This window comes from Pseudorca crassidens, chromosome 1 (genome assembly GCF_039906515.1).
Source record: "Pseudorca crassidens isolate mPseCra1 chromosome 1, mPseCra1.hap1, whole genome shotgun sequence".
Classification (NCBI taxonomy): domain Eukaryota; kingdom Metazoa; phylum Chordata; class Mammalia; order Artiodactyla; family Delphinidae; genus Pseudorca; species Pseudorca crassidens.
The window spans coordinates 94,093,951-94,117,255 of record NC_090296.1 but is presented as its reverse complement, the minus strand read 5'-3'; the positions used below and the strand labels follow the sequence as shown (position 1 = coordinate 94,117,255).

The window sequence follows — 23,305 nt, the reverse complement described above, 5'->3', positions numbered from 1 at the left end:
AGGTCTGAAAATACTATTTTATTTTTTACTTTTTTTTTTTTTTTTGGCTGCGTTGGGTCTTTGTTGCTGTGCGCGGGCTTTCTCTAGTTGCAGCGAGCGGGGGCTACTCTTTGATGCGGTGCGCAGGATTCTCATTGCAGTGGCTTCTCTTGTTGCAGAGCACAGGCTCTAGGAGCGCAGGCTTCAGTAGCTGCAGCACGCGGGCTCAGTAGTTGCAGCACGTGGGCCCTAGAGCAGGTGGGCTCAGTAGTTGCGGTGTGCAGGCTCTAAGGCATGCGGGCCTCAGTAGCTGTGGCACACGGGCTCAGTAGTTGTGGTGCATGGGCTTAGCTGCTCCATGGCATGTGGGATCCTCCCGGACCAGGGACGGAACCCATGTCCCCTGCATTAGCAGGCAGACTCCCAACCACTGAGCCACCTGTGAAGTCCCCTGAAAATATTATTTTAAATGATGTGTCCTAACCTTCTCCCAGTGCACAACATTAAAACAATAGGATCAGCCTTGGGGTCCCAGGAGTCCCACATTTATGTAACTATCATCATGTTGGCACTGAACTGACAACAGTCAAGCAAGTCTTGCTCTGGTGCAGCCAGTCAGCAATAAAAGGCTAAAATTAATGTCTGACTTGTTACCATCCATAACTGATCTTGACTGTGATAAATTAGATTTTAGCAACTGATCAATTAATGCCACTACTGAGTCCACAGTGGACCAGATTTCAAATTCAAAATGTGCTGGCACTGACTATGCAAACTTACCAGAGTTGTAGTAGGAGCAGAAACAGTTGCTTTCAGATTACTCAGTTCCTGCTGGATTAATTTCTCTTCCTCCTGAAAAAATGAAAATATTTGAATGCATGAATAACCATCTTTTTAAACTGTAACAGTATTTTTAAAGGGAAAAATATAACTTATAATATTTTCAATAAAATGATACATTATTTTAAAGGAGAGTTACAAAAACTATGCACTTAAGATTTGCCTACAGGCATTTCTCAAACTCTCAGAATCATTCCTGGAAAGAATAAATATTTTCATGCTAACTCACCATTCCTCTTTTCTTCACTCAGTTACCGTCCCCTTAAGGACAGGTTAGCAGAAAACCTTTTTTAAAAAAAATTAACAGTGGAGAGAAAGTAGAAAAGCAATTCTTTATGTAGTGGCCCAGAATAAGGTTCTCACACCTTCTCCTTCTTCATGGAATACAGAAACAGGGTAAGAAGGCAGAAACAGAAACTGTTCTTTTCCCCTTAAACTATACTCTTCTTCCCTATCCTTTTTTCCTTATTCTTTGCATCCTTTTCCTCACTTCCCATCTCTCTCTCACACACACAGAATAAATACACTAATATGGTTACTTCTACTGTCTGCATTGTATTTCACCTCCTTAAGCACTTGAAAATTGACCCCAACTTTGACGAATATCATGCTATCTTTAAATTACACATTGAATTAGCAGGTGCCCATTAGGTGACTAACCAAGAATTAACAACGCTAGTGAAGTACAGCTACATTTAGATACCTTATGTACAGTTTCAAACTGCAGTTTAAAACCAAAAGTATTGGGCTTCCCTGGTGGCGCAGTGGTTGAGAGTCCACCTGCCGATGCAGGGGACACGGGCTCGTGCCCCGGTCCGGGAAGATCCCACGTGTCGCGGAGCGGCTGGGCCCGTGAGCCATGGCCGCTGAGCCTGCGCGTCCGGAGCCTGTGCTCCGCAACGGGAGAGGCCACAACAGTGAGAGGCCCGCGTACCGCAAAAAAAAAAAAAAAAAAAGTATTTTATTTCATTCAGCCACCTCATAAAAACTAGCAAAGGACAAAATTTTAAGACAAGCAATATCAAGTCTACAAATAATTGTTTTTTTGTGATTTTTGAATGTGAAGCAGATCCTCCCCAGTACATCATCTTATTTCAATTTAAAAAAGAACGTTTTTAAACCCTCAGAGCACTTTGAAGAAAAACCTTCTCTCTTTGTCTTTTCTTCTCTCCTGACACATATTTCATTGTATACTGCTTACAGCTGTCTTAAGCCCAAGATGAAGGACCAATTCCTTGGGAAAAGGAAATGTGTTTTACACTGTTTCTTTAGGGTCTAACACATAGTCTCTTCCACAAATATCTTTTGAACAGATTTTGACCTACCACATGATCTTTTTTTAAGATACAAAATCCTTGAAGCTTTGAAAAGTCTGTGGGAACTTAAAAACTTCCATTATAACTGCTCGTTTTCAAACCCCATCTGAGGCAGAGACTTACTCAGCAAATAGTGCATTTGGGGAGAATTATGCTTTTTCTTTGCCCAACCCGTAGGTCTAACCTAAGAACCTCAAGCTCCCCAAATATACTGAACAACAGGTTCAAATGGCAGGGTCTGTTTTAGTGTATGACATCTAGCAGTTGAAAGAACCGGGAGCCAGAAAGAACCCGAGTGCGAAAGAAACTTTTTAGAAGAATAATGCTGACATTTCCATGGCACCTGGTAGTTTCACACGCTCAATGTCTCATCTAACTCTCGAAACAACCTATGAAATATGTATTGGTACTCCGTTATGTCAACGTTCAAGAAACACACGGAGGCTCAAAGATTAAAGATATCTGCCCCAGATAATAATGAGTCAGTGTCAGGGCCAACCGTGGAAACCCGGCCTCCCAGCTGTCAGTCCGGGCAGCAAAGTGACGCTTCCGGACAGACGCCAGGACCGACAGACACACACACCTCATGGCCAGCCCCGGAGGCTCGCCGCCGGACCCGAGCCTCCCAGCGAGGGGGCCTCCCCGAGGCGCCCCTGACCTCCCGGCCCGGAAAACACCTACGTGCTTGGAGGTGAGAGCGGTGATGCCGCGGACCAGGCCGCCCAGTCGGGAGGAGAAGGACGCCTTGGCGGCCGCGGGCCCGCTAGCCGACTGGTTCTGCAAGAAGAGTCCCGGCAGCGCCGTCAGCGTCTTCTCCACAATGTCGCTCATCGCCGCCGCCGCCACCCGCGCTCCGCTCACCGCCCGGCCTCATACCCAGGCCCTGCCCCGCCGCCTCCCCGGCCACCGTAGGCACTTCCTGTTTGTCTGAAAAAGAAATCTTTATTCGCGTTCTGCGCGGACAAGCACAGTGTCGTTCTAGAGAGACGCCACGGGAGGGCGCGAGAGTCTGCAAGCGAAAGACAGCGCGCCAAGCCTGTGTGGACGTGGTCCTCCTGTGGAGGAGCAGAAGGGCCGGACGCTCCCGGTTTCGACGGCAACCCCTGCGTCCCGAGCTTCTCTGGGTCCTCCTGAGGTAGCCGCTGCCGTCTGTCCCTCTTATACTTCGGCCGCAAAAGTCTCCCTTTCCCTTTGGCCGCCTCCGCGCTGCCCGAGACCGCACGGGGAGGTGGCCATTCCTGGCCCTCTCTCGGCGGCCTCTCACTGTCTGGGGGACCACCGGCAATCCGCCCACCTCCCTCGGCCGCACTCGGAGGGGCGGAATCGATGCTGGGCCCCGGCGCCACGCGCGGCCCTGGCCCTGGCGGTGCCGGGGACCCTGGTGGTGTTGAATGACGGCGCGGCAGTCCTGTGGATTCAACCTACTGGGTTCAGCGCCCGCCGCGTACGGGGGACTCTTGGCCACTGTCTCTTCCCCTCCGCCCCCCTTCTCCTGGGGTTTGGGGAGGCAGCCAGGAAGGGGAAGTGGTCGGTTGGCCAGCCCCGCGCCCCCCAGACCCCCTGCTCCTGCCCAGCAGGTCGCAGTCCTATCCTCTCACAACGCTGTGTTCTTTTCCATTCTAGAACTGATGGCAGTTGCCACTACATAAATATGTATCTCTCTGTCTTATTCATTGCTGTCACCTCAGCTTCCATCTACAGAATCTAGTGCAGTGCTTTTGAGAATGTGGTCTGGTGAGTTCTGAAGGAGACCCTAACAAAGGATCCAGGAAGTCAAAATTATATTCATAATATTACTTAAATGTTATTTGTTGTTTTCACTCTTATCCTCTCCAGAGCATATAGAGAAGTTTTCAAGATAGAGGATTTAGAACCTCTCAACTGACTGATGAAGTGTGTGCTTGAGTACTACTCTTGTATTTTATAGATTCGTCTAAGGTTTAGGGTATAAGTTTTCAGAGTTTAACTCAGTTTGTCCTCAGTACTTCTAGTGTGTTCTTACAAGCTATCTTTATGATGAAATAAAAATTCATATTTTAAGGCAAGATGAGAAATTTAGACATAAAATTTTTCTCCGCCCATTTGGGCCTCCTCTCTCCCCTCTAGTGTTCATTGTGCATCTGCATCATGCATTAACCAGACTTCCCCAATGGCAGAAGTATCTGCTCAGCCGTAAAGATCAGTTTTCCTTCTTCTGGCTCCAGCCATGTAACTCTTAGAAGATAACATTCCTTTCTCAATCCTGTAAGGGGTCACAGTGCTCCACCACTCACCTTGTATGTGCAGACAACTTTGGTGGACTTTATGTACAATGCCAGGATATCATTCCCCTTAAAGATAGCGGGTGGTGCACAACAGGCTGGTCAGATAACCTGGGGAGATACTGGGCCACACCTAGTGGAAGTTCTTAGCTTAAATATTTACTTAGAACGTTACTTGTATTCCACGTATTTTATAAGATTATTGTTTTTTTGCATCACCAAATGTGTGGCTGAGCCTCAGATAAAATTAATGATGATTAGGTGATTTGAAACTATTGGTCAAATATATAGTCCTATAAGATCAATGATCTTAATAGTGTAACTCCAAATATGGGAAGAAGCAACAAGATGGAACCGTTTCCTGGACCGTAACAGACTAGTAAGACAGGCAGTACAGAGGCTTTTGATTACTGTTAACAGGGCCTAGTCCAGTAATAGCACAGTGAGGAGCATATCAATGAAATCCTTGTCTGACCTGGGAATGAGCATTCCTAGCACCATGGGACAAATTGGTCATGAAATGACTCCCAAATCTTAGTCAAAAGTAAGACCAAAAGGGAAGGGATTATAAAATAAAGAATGTTACCTATCATCCAGTTATACAAAAATCAAGTCATCAGCTGCTGTAGTTGCTGACCTACAATATACCCTGAAAAGAATTCAGCATGAGGCACTTTGTGCTCTGGAAAACTGACAGAACTGGCCCTCAGATAGTTAGATATTTTTAGGAGAAAATTTTATGAACCCAGCATCTTCTTATACTTAGAAAAGCACTAAAACCATTAACTAATATATCTGTTCCTCGGAAATAGCAGTAACTTTCTACCAAGGTGAATGAATGCTTGATTGCACATACCCCTACGCCAAAGTCACATATACTACTGGCCTCCCCCTCTACCTCTTCAGAACAGTTCTCAGAGCTCTCTGAGAGACTGTCTCCCAGGTGGTAATCCTCAGTTGGCTCAAATAAAAGTTTCCATTTCTCCCTAAGAAAGAATTTTGTCAACATTCATTTATACTTATCTCTCCTCATTTAATCATCTAATAAATGGTATTTTGAAATCCCTAAATTCTCCTTGTGCCTGTGTAGAAACACAAGAAAAAAGTTCATTTTGTTTACTTGTTTTGCAAGAATATTTTTAATTTATTGAAAACTTTTCTAAATATTTAAATTTTTTCCAAAACTGTTACTTTTTAGAATTTAATCTTTTATTCTAAAATAAAATTTTGTTTATAATTTTTTTTTATTTTAGATTCTTTCATTGATTCACAAGAGGGAGATTAGAAGACCTGCTTTCTCAATCTCCCACATCTAAAGATGCTGAAAATATGATATTGACATCAATATCAGAGGATTCTGAGTCAGGTAAAGGGAATAATCTGGGTGAAACTGTAAATAAGAAAGGAAAATGTGACAAAAGCTTATTTCTTTTCCTCAATGTTAGAGATGTTAATGATTTTTTTTTTTTTTTTTTTTGTGGTACGCGGGCCTCTCACTGCTGTGGCCTCTCCCGTTGCGGAGCACAGGCTCCGGATGCGCAGGCTCAGCGGCCATGGCTCACGGGCCCAGCCGCTCCACGGCATATGGGATCTTCCCGGACTGGGGCACAAACCCGTATCCCCTGCATTGGCAGGCAGACTCTCAACCACTGCACCACCAGGGAAGCCCAGAGATGTTAATGATTTACCTTATTTTGTCTTATTCAACAGAATATTTTCAAGCACTATTATGGTGCCAGGTAGGTTGAGGCATCATTTTGAGACCAATCATTCAGAGTTTAAAGAAAATTGAATATTTAAAATATGATAACCTAAAAAAAATAAAAAATTAGAAAACAATAAAAAATTAAAATGATAACCTCTTTAAAAGCCAAAGCTTTTTTTGTTACCACTTTTCAAAGTAGAAATGAAAAACCAGCTGAAGCATTTTACAGGTTAAATTATTGTATTGCACTGGCTGGAGAAGGGCATACGATAGCTGAAAGACTAATAAAGCCTGTACATTACTGAGTGAATGTCTGCTAGATGAAAAATCAGTCAAAGAAATCATGGCAGTGCTGTTTTCCAAAGATGCAGTAACTCACCAAATTAGAAATTCCGTTGCAAACATAAAGACTGGGTGAATATCCTATCTGCAGAATTATACTGTCTTTAAGATGGACAAAAATTATATAATTATAGATGTAGCTAGTCTTGTTGCTTTGCTTGTATCTGTCAGGTGGCAGCACCAGCTAATACTTGAAGATCTATATAAATGCCTGGCAATAAACTAAAGTGATGCTGAAATAAAACATTGTACAATTTTTTTTAATCTCATAGTTTATTCTGGAACAACTGTGCTGATATTTGCACTAATTGTATAAAAGCAATACTGGGCAAAACTGCTGGCATCTTGGCACAAATCAAGGCAGAGGCTCCCAACTGTACTCTTCACCGCTGACACTCACATTTTTTAAAAAAGCCAGTTTCACAAAAGAATATCTTTAATGAAGCAGTAAGAATTTTTAATTTTATTAAATATCAACCCTTGAGTACATTTCTTTTAAATACTGTGTGTGACAAAATGGGGAGTACACATAACGCAGTTCTGACATGTAACCAAGGTTTCTCAAGGAAAAGCACTGGTGCAGTTTGACTTGAAAGCTGAACCAGCCACTTTTCTTCATGGAATACAATTTTAATTGAAATAATGATTAACAAACAATGGCTTTCTTGAAAATGAGCAGTGAGTCTGTCGCCTCAAGAGAAATAACTGACAGTATTCATTACCACTAATAAAATTCAAACTTTCAAGAGTAAATTGGAATTTTGAAAAATGTGTATCTGCTACCAGGAGTCTGGTAATCTCTAATATGTAAGAACTGTTCTGACAAGATCAGTGGTGATATTAATGAATGTTATTTTTTGATAGTGTATAATTAAAAGTGTCAGTATTCAGAAGATCTGTATAACTCAATGAAACAATATTTTCCAAATGTTCAATGCATGATGTTATAAAATTATGCATGGACTGAAGATCTATTTAAAATGAATATAGACCAATGATTTTAATGTAACCCTATACAAAAAGTTCACTGATATAATTTAAAATTGCAACAAACCTTTAAGAAACTACTGCTTGTTGAGTTTTGGTATGGTATCAAAGAAGAACATCCACAATTATTTGAAAAGGCTATTAAAATACTGTTTTTTCCTGAACTACATATCTGTGTGAGACCAGGTTTTCTTCATAAACTTCAAACAACATACCAACCTGTGGTAGGCTGGTACTGTCTCCCAAGGATATGGTCATATCCTAATCTTTGGACTTTGTGAATGTTATATAGTAAAACTTGCACAGATGTGATTAAATTAAGGATCTTGCAATAAAGAAGTTATCCTGGATTATCCCAGTGGGCCCTAAGTGCCATCATAAATGTTGTTATAAGAGAGAGGCAGGGCTTCCCTGGTGGCACAGTGGTTGAGAGTCTACCTGCCGATGCAGGGGACATGGGTTTGAGCCCTGGCCCGGGAAGATCCCACATGCCACGGAGCAACTAAGCCCATGCACCACAACTGCTGAGCCTGAGCTCTAGAGCCCGCAAGCCACAACTACTGAGCCCACATGCCACAACTACTGAAGCCTGCGCACCTAGAGTCCGTGCTCCGCAACAAGAGAAGCCAGCACAATGAGAAGCCCCTGCACCACAACAAAGATAGCCCCCACTCACCGCAACTAGAGAAAGCCTGCGTGCAGCAACAAAGACCCAACGCAGCCCAAAAATAAATAAATAAATAAATTTATAGAAAAAGAAAAAAAAAAGAGAGGTAGAGGGAGATTAGCCACCACACACAAAAGAGGAGAAATTGATGTAAAGGCAGAGGCAGAGATTGGAACAAGTAGTCACAAATAATGCCAGCAGCCACCAGAAGCTGGAAGAGGCAGGAATGAATTTTCCTCTCGAGCTTCCAGAGGGAGTGCTTCCCTGAGCACACCTTGATTTCTAACCAGTGAGACCGATGTTGAACTTCTGGCCTCCAAAACTATAAGGGATTACATTTCTGTTGTTTTGAGCCACCAAGGTAATTTGTTACAGCAGCCCCAGGAAACTATTGCAAACCCCACAGTGATAGATTAAATGCAGAACCAAGCATGCGAGATTCCAGCTGTCTTATATTAAGCCTAACATAAAGAGATTTGCAGATTTGTAAAACATTGCTACTTCTCTCACTTTTTTCATTTTGAATATATAGTTGTTTTTTATTTTTTTATGTTGTTAACATGTAATAGGTTTACTGTTGCTATTTTAAAATCAATAGCTTAGATTTTTCTCAGTTTTACTTTGTTAATTCAGTAAATATCTATAGATATAACCCATGTAAACAAAAGCTTTGTGGGGGGGCCTCAATAATTTTTAAGCATATAGAAGGGTCCTGAAACCAAAATGTTTGAAAACTGCTTATCTAGTACATAGTAGGTGCTCAATTATTTGTTGAAATAATCATTATATTTATAATTCAGTCACAACAATCAATATATGAGTATAGGCCAGTGAACAGCAGGAGTTTAGGGGTAGGGTGATGTTTGCAAGGGAAGAAGACAAAAGAGTTCTCAGAAAAAGAAATTGCGGGGGAGAAAAAGACAAAATTATCTCCAATTGACCAGGTTATGAAGGAATAATTGCTGAAACGACAACCAGAACTTCCTACCCTGTGGCCCAGGCACAAAGATTGAATACCCACCAATTCCTACTATTCCTCCTCTAGCTTTCACCTCCCGAAACTAAAAGTTGAAAGTAGAGCTAAGAAACAAATGTTGAAAGCCCAGTAGTGAAATGGCTATTAGGAGAAGCTACAGAACTATATGGCAAGCCCGGCTAAGATTTAGAATTATAAGATGTGGAAACTGAAGGAATATTTGGAGTTCATCTATACATCCAATCAGCTAATTTTGTAGAAAAGGATACTGATACTTAGATTTTGGAAGCCACTTGACCAAGGTCGCACAACCTTAGGGGTAGAACTGAAATTACAGCCCTAAATCTAGATTCTGAGCCTGTAATATTTCACCTGTACTTTCATGGTATTGACAGTAAAGAGGTTGTCTGTGGCTTCCTGTTCTGAGACTCTGGCTCCAAGTCCTACCCTAAAATGTAGGGGATATGGATGTTCTTTTTTAAGCTTGTAAATTTAGACTGTATATTTTTCCTGTAAATATGGGCTCTTCTTTCTCCTTTTCCTGTCTCTACCTCTATCCCAGGTAATTTCACTCAGAATGACATACTGTCACAGGGATTGAACCTATTAAATTAAACCCTCACGAACTGCATTTCCTCTGTCTCTTCTTCCAATCAGGGAGGAAGGTGGCTCTCACTGAGCTGAAAATAGGGCAGAGAAGTGACTCAGTACACTTTAAGAAGGTGCAGTGGTCCTAGGACAGTAGGGGGCAAACTAGTTTATTCCCCTACAGGAACAAACAGGGCTGTCTAAGCAGGGGTGTCTCACCTGAAAATACATACAGATGTGTGAAGGGGTGATGAGTATTTTTCTCCAATACATTTCCTCAGCTTCCTGTTTTAAAACTTTTATTTTGAATAGATGTTAAATGCAGTTTATTCAAAATTCAAAATGTACAAAAAGTTATACACAGAAAAGTCTTCCTCCCTTCCCATTCCCCAGCCATCCACTTCCCTTCAGTAGAAACAACTGCTATGATCTATTTCTTCAGAAATATTTTATACATAAACATTAGCTTTCACTTTGAAAGCCTTAGATTCCACCCCTGTGCCCACAGAGAATTCAACCCACTTATTTTCAGAGTTTATCTCTAGGGAATCATTCCTTCATCTAACATTCTTCCAAAAATTCCTGCCCTCAGTTGATGGGACTGTTGAAGACAGACAACAGTTGTTCACACTCTCTTACTCAAAGGTTTCCATGCTGTCCCAGGAATGTGCACGGGAACCACCTGCAGAGGAATTACAGGACACATGCATACCCACGGCCCCAGTTCTCACCCTCTATCCTTGGCCAGACTCTCACCTAGGCTCTAAGTCATCCATCCCATTCCCAACCCCCTCAACTTCTAAACTCCATTTAGCTTTCTTCATCCCCTTGCTCTTTGCATTTAACATTTGGCAGTGTTTTCCCTGCAAAGCCCTTGTCAGCTCTCACCAATAATTCTGATTTCCCACTCAAGCTAAATTGCCTCCATTTACCCCTGATAACATGCTTAAAACATCCCCATTGCTCCACTTCCCCTGCCATCTTGCTTTACTATCTCATCTTTGTCCTGGATTATTATAAAAATCTTCTAATTAGTCACCCACCACCACCAATTTCTTCTCTTTTCAGCTAATCCTTCAGAGAGAGCGTTTTATTTCAGAATCTGATCATATTATTCTCAGTTCAAAATAGTCTGATGGATAAATTGCAAACTCCTTATTGGGGGATCTAGACCTCGATAACTTTCCCATTGCCCACCTCTTTAGCCTCTTTTCCTGCAAGGCTTAGGTTAGCGTTTTTGTTGTTGTTTTAGGGATATTGAGCTGTCGATAGTTCCATGAACATGCCTCACTTTTAACTCCTCATGTTTTTGCACATGCTGACTGTTTGGAATATCCTTCTACTCTTTACTTAACTAGAAAATTGCTATTTATCCTTTAAAACAGAACTCAGGCATCACTTCCTCTATGAAGCCTTCCCTGCCCCATGTTTGTACCTTATACAACCTCTACTAAAATTGAATTGAAATGATCTATTTTTATGTCTCTCCCCTATTAGAACTGAACCCTCAGGGATAGAGAGCATGTTTTTATTATTCTCAATTCCAGAACAGAATCTGTATCTATCGTCATGGAAAGATATTCATGGTACATTGATATAACACCAAAAATATAGTAAAAACTTAACACAGGAACTAAAATGGGATACAAAAAATATTAAACATAACAAAAGACAATAAAAGAGGAACAGAAAAAAAACACATGGTACATAGAGAACAAATAGCAAAATGGAAGACATGAATCCAGGCATATGCATAATTATATTGAATCTGAATGAGCTACTTCCTCATTCTGTTAATGTGGTATAGTACATTGACTGATTTTTGTATGTTGAATCATTCTTACATTCCAAAAAGAAATCCCACTTGGTCATGGTGTATAGTCTTTTTAATGTGCTGTTGAACTCTGTTTGCTAGTATTTTGTTGAAGGTGTTTACATCAGTATTCATAAGGGATATTGATATATACTTTTTTTTTCTTGTAATGTCTTTCTCTGACTTAGGTATCAGGGAGGAATTTGAAGAGGATTAGTATTCATTCTTCTTTAAGTGTTTAGTAGATTTACCAATGAAACTATCTGGTCCTGGGCTTTTCTTTGTTGGGAGGTTTTTGATTACTGATTCAATCTCCTTACTAATTATGAGTGTTCAGATTTTCTGTTTCTTCATGATTCAGTCTTTGTAGGTTGTGTGTTGCTAGGAATTTATTCATTTCTTCTGGGTTATCCAAATTGTCGGCTCACAACAGTTCATAGTATTCTCTTATAAGCCTTTTCATTTCTGTGGTATCAGTTGTAATGTCCCCTCTTTCATTTCTGATTTTAGTTATTTGTCAGTTTTGTTGATCATTTGAAAGACTAAATTTGGTTTCATTGATTTTTCTGTTGTTTATCTGTTCTCCATTGCATTTATCTCTGCGCAAATCTTTATTGTTTCCTTCCATTAGCTTTGGGTTTAGATATTTCTTCTTTTTTAGTCACTTAATGTGTACAGTTACATTATTGACTTGAAATTCTTTTTCTTTTTTAATGTATATGTTTACAGTTTCCCTTTTAGCACTATTTTTCTGCATCCCATAAGCTTTGTATGTTGTGTTTTTGTTTCCATTCATCTCAAGGTATTTTTTAATTTCCTTGTATTTTCTTCTTTGACCTATTGGTTAAGAGTATGTTGTTTAATTTCCATACATTTCCAGTTTTCCTTCTGTTTTTGATTTATACTTTCATTCCGTTGTGGTTAGAAAAGATACCTTGCATGTATTTATGATTTCAGCCTTTTGAAATGTATTAAGATTTGTGTTGTAGCCTAACATATACTCTATCCTAGAGACTAGTCCATCTGTACTTGAGAAGAATGTGTATTCTGCTGTTGTTGGGTACAGTGTTCTATATATGTCTGTTAGTTCTAATTGGTATATAGGGTTGTTCAAGGCCTATATTTCATTATAAATCTTCTGTCTGGTTTTTTTGTGCACTATTGAAAGTGGATATTGAAGTCTCCATCTATTATTGTAGCACTGTATTTCTCTTTTCAATTTTGTCAGTTTTTCTTTCTGTTGATAGGTAGGAGATATAAGTGAATGGATAGATACTCCATGTTCATGGACTGGAAAGAATCAATATTGTTACGATTGCAATTTCTGCCCAAATTGATCTATAAACTGTATGCAAAACCTTAGCAGCCTTTCTGGCACAAGCAGACAAGCTGATCCTAAATTTTATATAGAATATCCAAAACAATTTTTGAAAAAGAAGAACAAAGCTGGATGACTTACAATATCCATTTTCAAAACTTACTGTAAACCTAGAGTAATCAAGACAGTATGGTATTGGCATAAAGATATATATATTAATGGAACAGTATTGAGAGTCAGGAATAAATTCTTACATTTGTGGTCAATTGATTTTCTTTCTTTCTTTCTTTCTTTCTTTCTTTCTTTATTTTTGGCTGCGTTGGTCTTTGTTGCTGCTCAGGCTTTCACTAGTTGCAGCAAGTGGGGGCTACTTTTCATTGTGGTACACGGGCTTCTCATTGCAGTGGCTTCTCTTGTTGCGGAGCACGGGCTCTAGATGCACGAGCTTCAGTAGTTCCGGCACACTGACTCAGTAGTTGTGGCTCGCAGGCTCTAGAGCGCAGGCTCAGTAGTTGTGGCACACGGGCTTAGTTGCTGCACAGCATGTGGCATCTTCCCAGACCAGGGATCGAAGCTGTGTCCCCTGCATTGACAGGCGGCTTCTTAACCACTGCGGCACCAGGGAAGTCCCCATCAATTGATTTTTAATGAAGTAGCCAAAACAGTTCAATAGAGAAGGGACAATCTTTTCAGCAAATGATGCTGGGACAATTTGATATCCATATGCAAAAAAAATGTTAACTTAGACCTTTATCTCACACTATACACAAAATAATTAATTCAAAATGGATCTTACACCTAAATGTAAAAGTAAAACTATAAAGGTTCTAGAAGAAAACATAAGATAAAATCTTCATGAACTTAGGCTAGGCAGAGTTTTTGTCTGTTTGTTTGTTTGTTTATTTACTTTTGGCTGTGTTGGGTCTTCGTTGCTGCACACAGCCTTTCTCTAGTTGTGGCAAGTGGGGGCTACTTTTTGTTGCGGTGCACGGGCTTCTCATTGCAGTGGCTTCTCTTGTTGCAGAGCGCAGGCTCTAGGGGCGCAGGCTCAGTAGTTGTGGCGCACGGGCTTAGTTGCTCTGTGGCATGTGGGATCTTCCCGGACCAGGGCTCGAACCCATGTCCCCTGCATTGGCAGGCAGATTCTTAACCACTGCACCACCAGGGAAGTCCCAGAGTTCCTAAATATGACATCAAAAGCACAATCCACAAAAGAAAAATTTGATAAATTGGACCTTATCAAAATGAAAACTTGTGTGCTTCAAAAGATAATATTAATAAGTTGAAAAGACAAGATACAGGCTGAGAGAAAATATTACAAATTGTATATCTGATAAAGGACTTTTATCTAAAATATACAAAGAACTCATAACTTAGTTATAAGAAGACTAACAATCCAATTTAAAAATAGGGGAAATATTAGAATGCACATTTCACCAAAGAGGATATATGAATGGGTAAAAGGCACTTAAAAAAAGATGCTCAAGGGCTTCCCTGGTGGCACAGTGGTTGAGAGTCCGCCTGCCGATGCAGGGGACACGGGTTTGTGCCCTGGTCCGGGAAGATCTCACATGCCGCGGAGCGGCTGGGCTCGTGAGCCATGGCTGCTGAGCCTGTGCGTCTGGACCCTGTGCTCTGCAACGGGAGAGGCCACATCAGTGAGAGGCCCGCGTACCGCAAAAAAAAAAAAAAAAAAAAAAAAAAGATGCTCAACACTATTAGTCATTAGATAAATGCAAATTAAAACCACAATATGATAGCATTACATACCCACTAGAGCTATAATCAAAAGAATAGACAATACTAAGTGGTAGACAAGATGTGGGAAAATCTTCATGTATTTGTTGGTAGGAAAGTAAAATGGAAGAGCCACATTGTAAAACAGATTGATAGTTTTTTTTTAATAACCTAAACAAATTTCCCAGAAATTCTACTACTAGGTATCTACCCAAGAGAAATGAAAATATATGTTCACACAAAGACTTGTACATAAATGTTCATAGAGGCATTATTCATAATAGCCAAAAGCTGGAAGCAACCCAAATGTCCATAAACTGATGATAGATAAACAAAATGTAATATATCTATACAATGGACTATTTTTCATCCATGAAAAGAAATGAAGGGACTTCCCTGGTGGTCCAGTGGGTAAGACTCCACGCTCCCAATGCTGGGGACCCAGGTTCAATCCCTGGTCAGGGAATTAGATCCCGCATACATGCCGAAACAAGAGTTCGCATGCTGCAACTAAAGAAGCCCGCATACCGCAACTAAGAGGTCCACATGCTGCAACGAAGATCCCTTGTGCTGCAACTAAGACCTGGCGCAGCCATAAATACATAAATAAATAAACAAATATTTTAAAATAAATAAATAATATTTTAAAAAGAAAAAGGAAATGAAGTACATGCTGTATGGATAAGTCTCTAATACATTGTGCTCAGTAAAAGAAACCAGTTACAAAACACTATATATTGTATGATTCCATTTATAGGATATGATCAGAAAAGGCAAATCTGTAGAGACAGAAATCAGATCAGCAGTTGCCTGAAACTGGAGGTGAAATTGACTGCAAATACTCATGAGGGAACTTTATGGGGTTTTGGAAATGTTCTAAATCTAGGTTGTAACAGTGGTTGCACAGCACTATAAATTTACTAAAAATCATTGACTGTACACTATTGTAAGTGAATAATGGGTAAATTTTATGGTATGTAAGTTATATCCCAATGAAAGTGTAAAGTATTTAAATGAATTTTAGAAATGCTCATTTATTATTGATTCACAGTTTGCTGGAGGATCTTTCTGGGACTTAGTACCAGAGATGCATGTCAAATGGAAAGAAAGAATTTGTTAGAAAAATGAATATATTGAGGACGGCCTATAGGGAGTGGCCAGAGAAAAAGTTCAAGAGAGCAGCCTTGGGAACGGCCAAAAGTTAGTCAGGAAACGCTCCACACTGAGAGGCAAGGCCTAGAAAAGGAGATGTGATGGGTAGAGTTCTGGTGACTGCAATAGTCGGGATTTAGGCAACTTTAGAGAACACCTTCATGCCCAAGGGGGCACCAGAAGAGCAAGTCCCAGTTGTGACTGCAGACATTCTCAGCTGAGGGAGGGCAGTCTCTTAGGTTCATTCAAAACCCCACCCAGGTTCTTCAGAGACCAGTACTCTCAATTTCCTTTTATTTTTTTTCTTGGGAGGAAGGGGGAATTTGCCTGAAGGTGGCTTCCTTTTAAATCTGAAAATGGGGCAGGAAGAGCCAGCTGAGGCCCTGTGACTGTCTCCAGGAGAGAGGCAACTGTTATAGCCAAAAGAAACTGCCCTTAGAGGAGCTTTTTCAGAATGACACATACTATTTTCTTCCTCTCCCTCTGTGACTCAGATTCATATTTCACACAGACCTTTGCCTATGTTTTCTTTCCTCTGCCTTGACTGCTAGCCAGCAGACTGTGTCCACAGTGTTTTCCCACTCCTGTTCCCCAGTCTGAATCAGCCTGGTGAAAACATTAGCTGGAAGAGATCTGTGTTTACCAGGTAAATTCCTCTAAAACAAATAAATTTGCAATGAAAATCTTTATTTAACCAAGAGTCCTCCACAGCACAGCTTATGCTTAACCTAATTCAAGCCACAGTCAATGAAACAAAATTCTAATCCATACCATGTATTTGGACAGTCCAATGGAGCTTACTTGTAAAAAGATTTGACCTGTAGTACTTTCTTTTCCCCAAGGAGCTTGAGAAATAAGTAGAGGCAAAAACAGAGCCCCTTCGTACTTGGAGAGTATTTTCCCACAGATAACTTGTTTTAAAAATCCAGTTCCCAGGAAACCCTTGTAAGGACTTTTCCCAATAGTCTACCAGATCCTGAACGAGAAAAAGAGATAGACTGTAGATTCAATAAGCAGGATCTTCTCAGAAGGAAACCATGGGAACTTTTTCAATCTTCAAGGAGGCTCTAATCCAAAGCACTGTAAAAAATGATCAAGAGATCAGAAATGAAACAAGGTGAAGGAAACAAAAGTAGCATTCCAAAGAGGTGATAATATACTATCACCTGAAGTAGTATTAATCACCTAAAGAGGCCTGAGGCTATACTAATAAACTAATGAGAGTCAAATCTTTAAAAATACAGTACTTAGATCATATGAGAGAATTAATTACATCAATTGTTCCTACTGCTAAGAGCAAGATATTCCTCAAAGGGCATTATTGTGGAGGGAGGTCATTCTCTCCCTCTCCCAGGTCCATAAAATAGAATCTCCACTTCTTCAAAATTGTGAAAGACATTTGCCTTCCTGATAGTTCCCTCTCGGTTCGCCCTAGGGCAGGAGGGACTCAGCTGACTGGGCCACTAGGGAAAGAACTGAGCACACTCGGCCCCTTCTTCGTCTTCTCCTGGGACTAGCCTGCCCGCCAGACAGGTGCCTCCAGCCCTGAGCCCCCGCACACATGCATCCATCCCTGCCTCCCCAGGAGGTCTAGGGGGCAAGTGTCAGGAAGTCTGGTTGTAAGCCCTGACCTGTGGGGCTCTTGCACTGTGACCTTACCCTATCAAAGATAACGCTTCTATCTCCATGTCTGTTTTTCATAAGGTTCTGAACGCAGAGGGGGTAAGAGCTGCAGTTTATTGGCCTCTTCAAAGCCCCCATATTAAGACTTTAAGGAGCCCTGCCACTGAAGAGTTTAAAAACCAGCGAATAACCCAAAGAAATGACTTTAGCAGGAGACTAAATTCACCATATGCCCTTGAGCAAGAGCTGAGCTCCTCAGTCGGGAAGGGAGCCACCTCTTCCAGAAGAGGATGTAGCATGAGGGACTTGCACATGGGACAGTGAGGAGGCAGAGACAGCTTCTCAGGAGCCAGAAGAGGGGAGACTGACGTCACTGCGATCCCCTCATGTCTGAGGTGTGAAGTGGTGGCAAGAGTCATGAATTGGGACCCAGAAAACTTGTGTTGAAGTCCCAGCTCTTATCAAATGTGCAGCCTTTACTATTCTGAGCCTCAGTTTCCACATTTGTAATGAGCATAAATATCATTCCCACCTACCCTGTAGGGGTACTTTGAGAAATACATTATGTCGTGTATGTGAATGTTCATGTACACTGGAAAGCATGTTAGAAATATAAGGCAGCATGAAAAAAATAGTGAGGACAAGGTACTTGAAGATATTTTGGGGTGGAAGTGCTGGTATTTTCCATTTGATCTTCTACATCCACTCTCCATTCTCATCTGTATCCTAGAGGCTGAACTTTCTGAATTGCATCAATGGGTTCCCTTGTCTTTTGGCTGCTGGCTGAGTTTCATCAATGAGGAGCAACAGAAGAGACTGGAGAGGGGGCTATTCAGCTGCTTGGATTAGACTCCCCTGGTCTCCTCCCTGCTGGTTCTCCTCCGGTTGGCTGCATCTCTCTATGGAGGGCACAGCTAGAATCAAACTGCCTTCTCCACACAGTTTTCTCCCCAGACCAGCAACATTGCCATCACCTGCGAATTTGTGAAAAATACAAATACTCCAGTCCTACGCCAAACCTACTGAGGCAGAAACTCCAGCGGGAGGCCCAGCAATCTATGTTTAACAAGCCCTGCAAGTAATTCATACACAGTTTGACAACCACTGCTGTAACTAACTACTCTTTTTTTCTCTCTCACAGCTACTAACCCTGCGATACTGTCCAGTCCTTTGTTGTTTTCCCCCAAACTCTGTTTACCTTTGTAAATAGTCCTTTTACTATACTCTCCTCAAATTGCTCATTTTGAGTATGCCATGGTTTCCTGCAGGACCCTAACAATGTCAACAAGGGGCTTCTTGGGATCCAAAAAATAAGACAGCTAACTGCTTTGTCCTCTGCCTGTGAAAAGTACAGGCCCACTGACCAAGCTGAAAGAAAAAACCTGTGATGGGATAGCCAAGTAAGGAGATCTAGTTACAGATCACCCCAAAATCCTTTAGGCAAAAGCTTGCAGTGGATCTCTGTGTTTCAGAAAATGTTTGTTTGGTAAACTAAGAAATGATGTAATATCCTTGTGAGACATATGACTAAAATCTGAGGTTTTTGTGTAGGCTTGGGCTGTAATGTTGGTTTTTACCAAGGGCTTTAGTCTGAGGAGGGAAAATGCTAAAATAAGTTGCTACTTGGAAAAGGAAGCTGATGGTATTTCTTTCCTTTGGCCTGGGCCAAAGCTATAGCAAGCTAAATTCATACCATTTATTTTTCATCCAATATGAAAGTCGTATAGACCAAGACATAACATTTGAGCACCAATAGAGAATAAACAAGTTCAAAGGGTCAGTCTGACTAGAATGTATAATGCCTAAGACAAAGGGAGACTGTTTCTAGGTGTTTGTTTCCTCAGGTCTCTTGTCACAAGGAGTCACCTTGTTTCCAGGGCATAAATCCAAGGCAGAAATATTCAACAGAGGTCAGGAAGGTAGCCTTGAGTAAAACTGAGAAGCCCCACTCCAGCAAGTCATTTCCTTTGGAAATGTAAAGGTTAGTAAGCCTGGAATCAGGATAAGAAAGAGGCTTTGGGAAAACTTAGCCCAAAGTGCTAAACTAACACAGGTTTTTCTTGCCTTTGTGGAATGAATCTATTGCTTTTCCTACAAATGAAGAAACTGGTTTTCAAAGTAACATCTCTTATTTATGCTTTATAAATTTGGCCAGTAATAACTGGACCCTAAAAAATGGCGAGTCAGGCTAGGCTTGTCTTCAAATTTTGTCTTTAATTCACTTTTTAAATACAATTCCCCTCCATCTCTCCTTCCCTTCTCCCTTTTCCCCCCTCCCCTGCCCCAGAGATCCATGGTTTCCTCAAGCTGTAACCTGTCTGTTCACAGCCCACCACTTGAACAACCTTCCCAGGTTTTCCCCTCTTTGAACTTTTCCAGAGCGCACTCAGAATTTAAAGGAACAGGGCCCTATCCCTCAGGGCCTAATGCAGATTATGGTTATCTACTTCCCACTGGGTAAGGGATTGCTTGGTAACCCTCTTACCTGAGGCAGCTACCAGAGTGAACTGATCTCAGGGACATAAGGCCCTGCCAATCAGTAGCTGTGTGATCTTGGGAAGGTTACAAAGAAAGATGCAAAGAATCATAGATTCTTGGGGTTGAAAGGGATCAGTGCTTGAATACATAGTCTAATACCTTACAGAGGTTTTATCCACCTTCTATTTAATGTCCTACTGAAAATAACTTCTGTCATTTATTGAGCACCTCCTATGGGCCAAGGCCTGAGTTAGGCATTTGTATATATTGTCACTAATCCTGAAAATAACCCAGCAAGGTAGTTAGCACTAGCCCCATTTTACAAGTATGAAACTGAGACTTGATAGGGTGACTTAGTTAGTCCAAGTGGCAAAGCCAGGGTTCGTACCCATTGCAGTTGGCCTGGAAGTCAGTGCTCATTCCACTTGACTGTATGATCTTCTAAGAGATCCCATTCTAACCCTATAACGGAAGCATACTTTATTTTTTTAATATTTGATTTATTTATTTGGTTGCACCAGGTCTTAGTTATGGCTTGCAGCCTCCTTGGTTGCGGCTCGCTGGCTCCTTAGTTGTGGCATGCGATCTCTTAGTTGCAGCATGCATGTGGGACCTAGTTCCCTGACCAGGGATCAAACCCAGGCCCCCTGCATTGGGAGCGTAGAGTCTTATCCACTGTGCCACAAGGGAAGTCCCTGAAGCATACTTTATAATGAGCTAAATTTGTCTTCCTCTACCTCCCACCCACCTTCACCTCCAAGTTCTACACCTCGGTATAGCAAAGTCGTCTTCCTCTTCTACATGCCACTCCTTCAGGTATTTGAATACTACAGACTACTTTGACCATCCTGAAAATATTCAGCCTTTCCTCCTATGAAAGTTTAAAATCCCTTCACTCTCCTACTGATTCCTTTTCAGTTCGTCTGTGTCCCATATATCAATAACAAAAACCTGAAGCTTAATATATGTACAGAAAAGTGCACAGATAATATGTACACAGTGAAATTTTTACAGTCACTCCTTGATCAAGCAACAGAAGCATTACCAGAACCCTAGAAGCCCATGCTATCTCATCTGTGCCTCCCCCAGAGGTGACCCACACCCTGACTTTTAATACATGGATTATATAGAGGGAAGCACACAATCTGCATCCTTTTGTGCCTGCCTTCATTTGCTCAACATTGTGAGAGTTTCATGTCATATTGTGTGGAGCTATAGTTAGTTCATTCTCATTCATTCCTTTCTGTGTACTTCTTAAAATATTGTGGTAAAATATGTATAATATAAAATTTACCATCGAAACAATTAAGTGTACAGTTCAGTGGAATTAAGTATATTCACAAGATTGTGCAACTGTCACCACCATCTGTCTCCAGAACTTTTTCATCTCCCCAAACTGAAACTCTGTGTTTATTAAACAATAACTCCCCACCTGCCCCTCCTCTAGCCCCTGGCAACCACGATTCTACTTTCTGTCTCTTTGAATATGCCTTCTTTAGGTACCTCATGTAAGTGGAATCATATAGTATTTGTTCTTTTATGATTGGTTTATTTCACTTAGTATAATGTCCTCAAGATTCATCCATGTTATAGCATGTGTCCGAATTTCCTTCCTTTTTAAAGCAAAATAACATTCCATTGTACAGATATACCATGTTTGGTTTTTTTTAATTCTGTGTGCTTTTTAAAGTGTGTTGAGTCCCCAGTGGATCTGGCATGAGCAGGTCCTTTGCACAGCTCCACCACTGCATTCCCACACTCTTTTTTCTTGCTTTCAAGTCTGGTTCCCATCTAGACAGAGTGCTCTTTGGACCTTATGCATCTTTGCTTCCCCAGCACCTAGCTCCAAGTAGAAATTCGGTGAACAATATCTGGTAATAAATGAATGAAAGTATAACAGCCCCGTGAAGTTCCTCCTCTTTACCTCTCTGAGCCTCAGTTTCCTCATTCTTGAAATAAAGCGTTCAGACTATTGATTCCTTAAATCTTGCCTAGCTTGACATTCCTGATTTTATGACAGTCTTGCATTTCACAAGGCTCTTTGGTGACCTATTCCAAGGGTTTGACAAACAAAACAACAGTAATTTTTTAAACTACTTTTATGTGTTTCAGTTTATATATCAATAATTTCAGTTTATCCCTTTGGTAACCCTGTTAGGAAATGTGAGACTTGAAGGCTCTGTGAGAAATTCTTCTGGACAAGGAAAAAGACTTGCAAAGTGGGTCATTAAGGAGGTCTCTATTAGGGAGAGGTTTGCCAAGCTAATTTCTCTCCTTCAGTGGCTCAATTGAAAAGCTTCCGGGGCTGTAGGGAAGCTGCAATTCCCAACTCAGTCAATAGGTGGCCATTTAACTGCACCCAGAGGGAACAGATGAAAACAACTCCAGCCCCAGAGCCAGGATGGTCCCAAAGTGGCAGTCAACCAAATTAGCATTTTTCTAGGAGAATTTGCATGTATAAAATGGTTAGAAGGCCCTGAGCATTCTGAAATATGCTATCACTGGCAATAGACTTAGAATGCTGCCCACTCTGTTCCTGGATAAGTTGAAATACAACAACAATATTTTATCCTCCATCTTGTGACTTCTGGTTCTTATTCTCTCCTCTCTTCCTTCTCCCTCAACCAATTTATGAGAGGCATGAAGCCAAATTTTGATAGGCCCATGATTGAAACACACTGACTTAAAATGTTTCAAGGGACAGTAAGTTTACAGGCAGATCAGTAGCTCTCCAGCTGGAATTTTTAAAGGAGACTGAGTACTGTCTTATGAAAGAGAACACACTCATACATATTTCCAGAACATTTGGAAACTTCTGTGTCAGATCAGATCAAGATCCATACAAATAAATATTCTCTTCTTGCCAATTGCTGCTAATAAAGGGATGTATATGCCTCCAGATATTCTTTCCTAAGTACACACCAGCATGTTTTCTTCTTTATAAAAAGAAAAACTAGGGCTTCCCTGGTGGCGCAGTGGTGGAGAGTCCGCCTGCCGATGCAGGGGACACAGGTTCGTGCCCCGGTCTGGGAAGATCCCGCATGCCGCGGAGCGGCTGGGCCCGTGAGCCGTGGCCGCTGGGCCTGCGCGTCCGGAGCCTGTGCTCCGCAATGGGAGAGACCACAGCAGTGAGAGGCCCGCGTACCGCAAAAAAAAAAAAAAAAAAAAAGAAAAGAAAAACTAACACTTTCAAATAATCTTTAAAACTTTATTATAAAAAGGACTATTGGTTAAACCATGACATCTAACAGTTAACCTCACTCTCCATTCTCTTCTCTTACTTTGAACATTCATGGGTTTTGGTAAAGCTGTGTTCAGTTATTTCTTATTTTATCTTTCGAAAAATTAGCAGTAATTTATTTTGGCCTCCTTCTGAATCTTTAAGTGCTATGGGCATTTCTGCTACAAAGGTATTTTTGCCAATTCCTACAACTTTCTCTTATCCTTTTGAATTACAAATTTGATGACTGAACCTAGGTTATATTTTTTAGATTGATTCATAACTTTTGAAACATTTGTTGCT

At 41.1% G+C, this 23,305-nt stretch overlaps 1 protein-coding gene across 7 annotated transcripts in view; it reads right to left on the bottom strand.

The window, feature by feature from the left end:
- Positions 1-3,049, bottom strand: part of AP4E1 (adaptor related protein complex 4 subunit epsilon 1) — a 94,305-nt gene extending 91,256 nt beyond the window's left edge. For 5 of the 7 annotated variants that reach the window (XM_067746868.1, XM_067746887.1, XM_067746857.1 and 2 more), the window contains exons 1-2: positions 2,817-3,048; positions 760-831 (exon numbers count right to left, since the gene is read on the bottom strand). In XM_067746868.1, coding sequence (XP_067602969.1) covers positions 760-831; positions 2,817-2,966 — 222 coding nt within the window. In that variant the 5' untranslated portion in view covers positions 2,967-3,048. Of the gene's footprint in view, positions 1-759; positions 832-2,816 lie in introns of all 7 variants that reach the window. The other 2 variants (XM_067746912.1, XM_067746903.1) reach the window with 1 other exon arrangement.
- Positions 3,050-23,305: the final 20,256 nt, after the last annotated feature.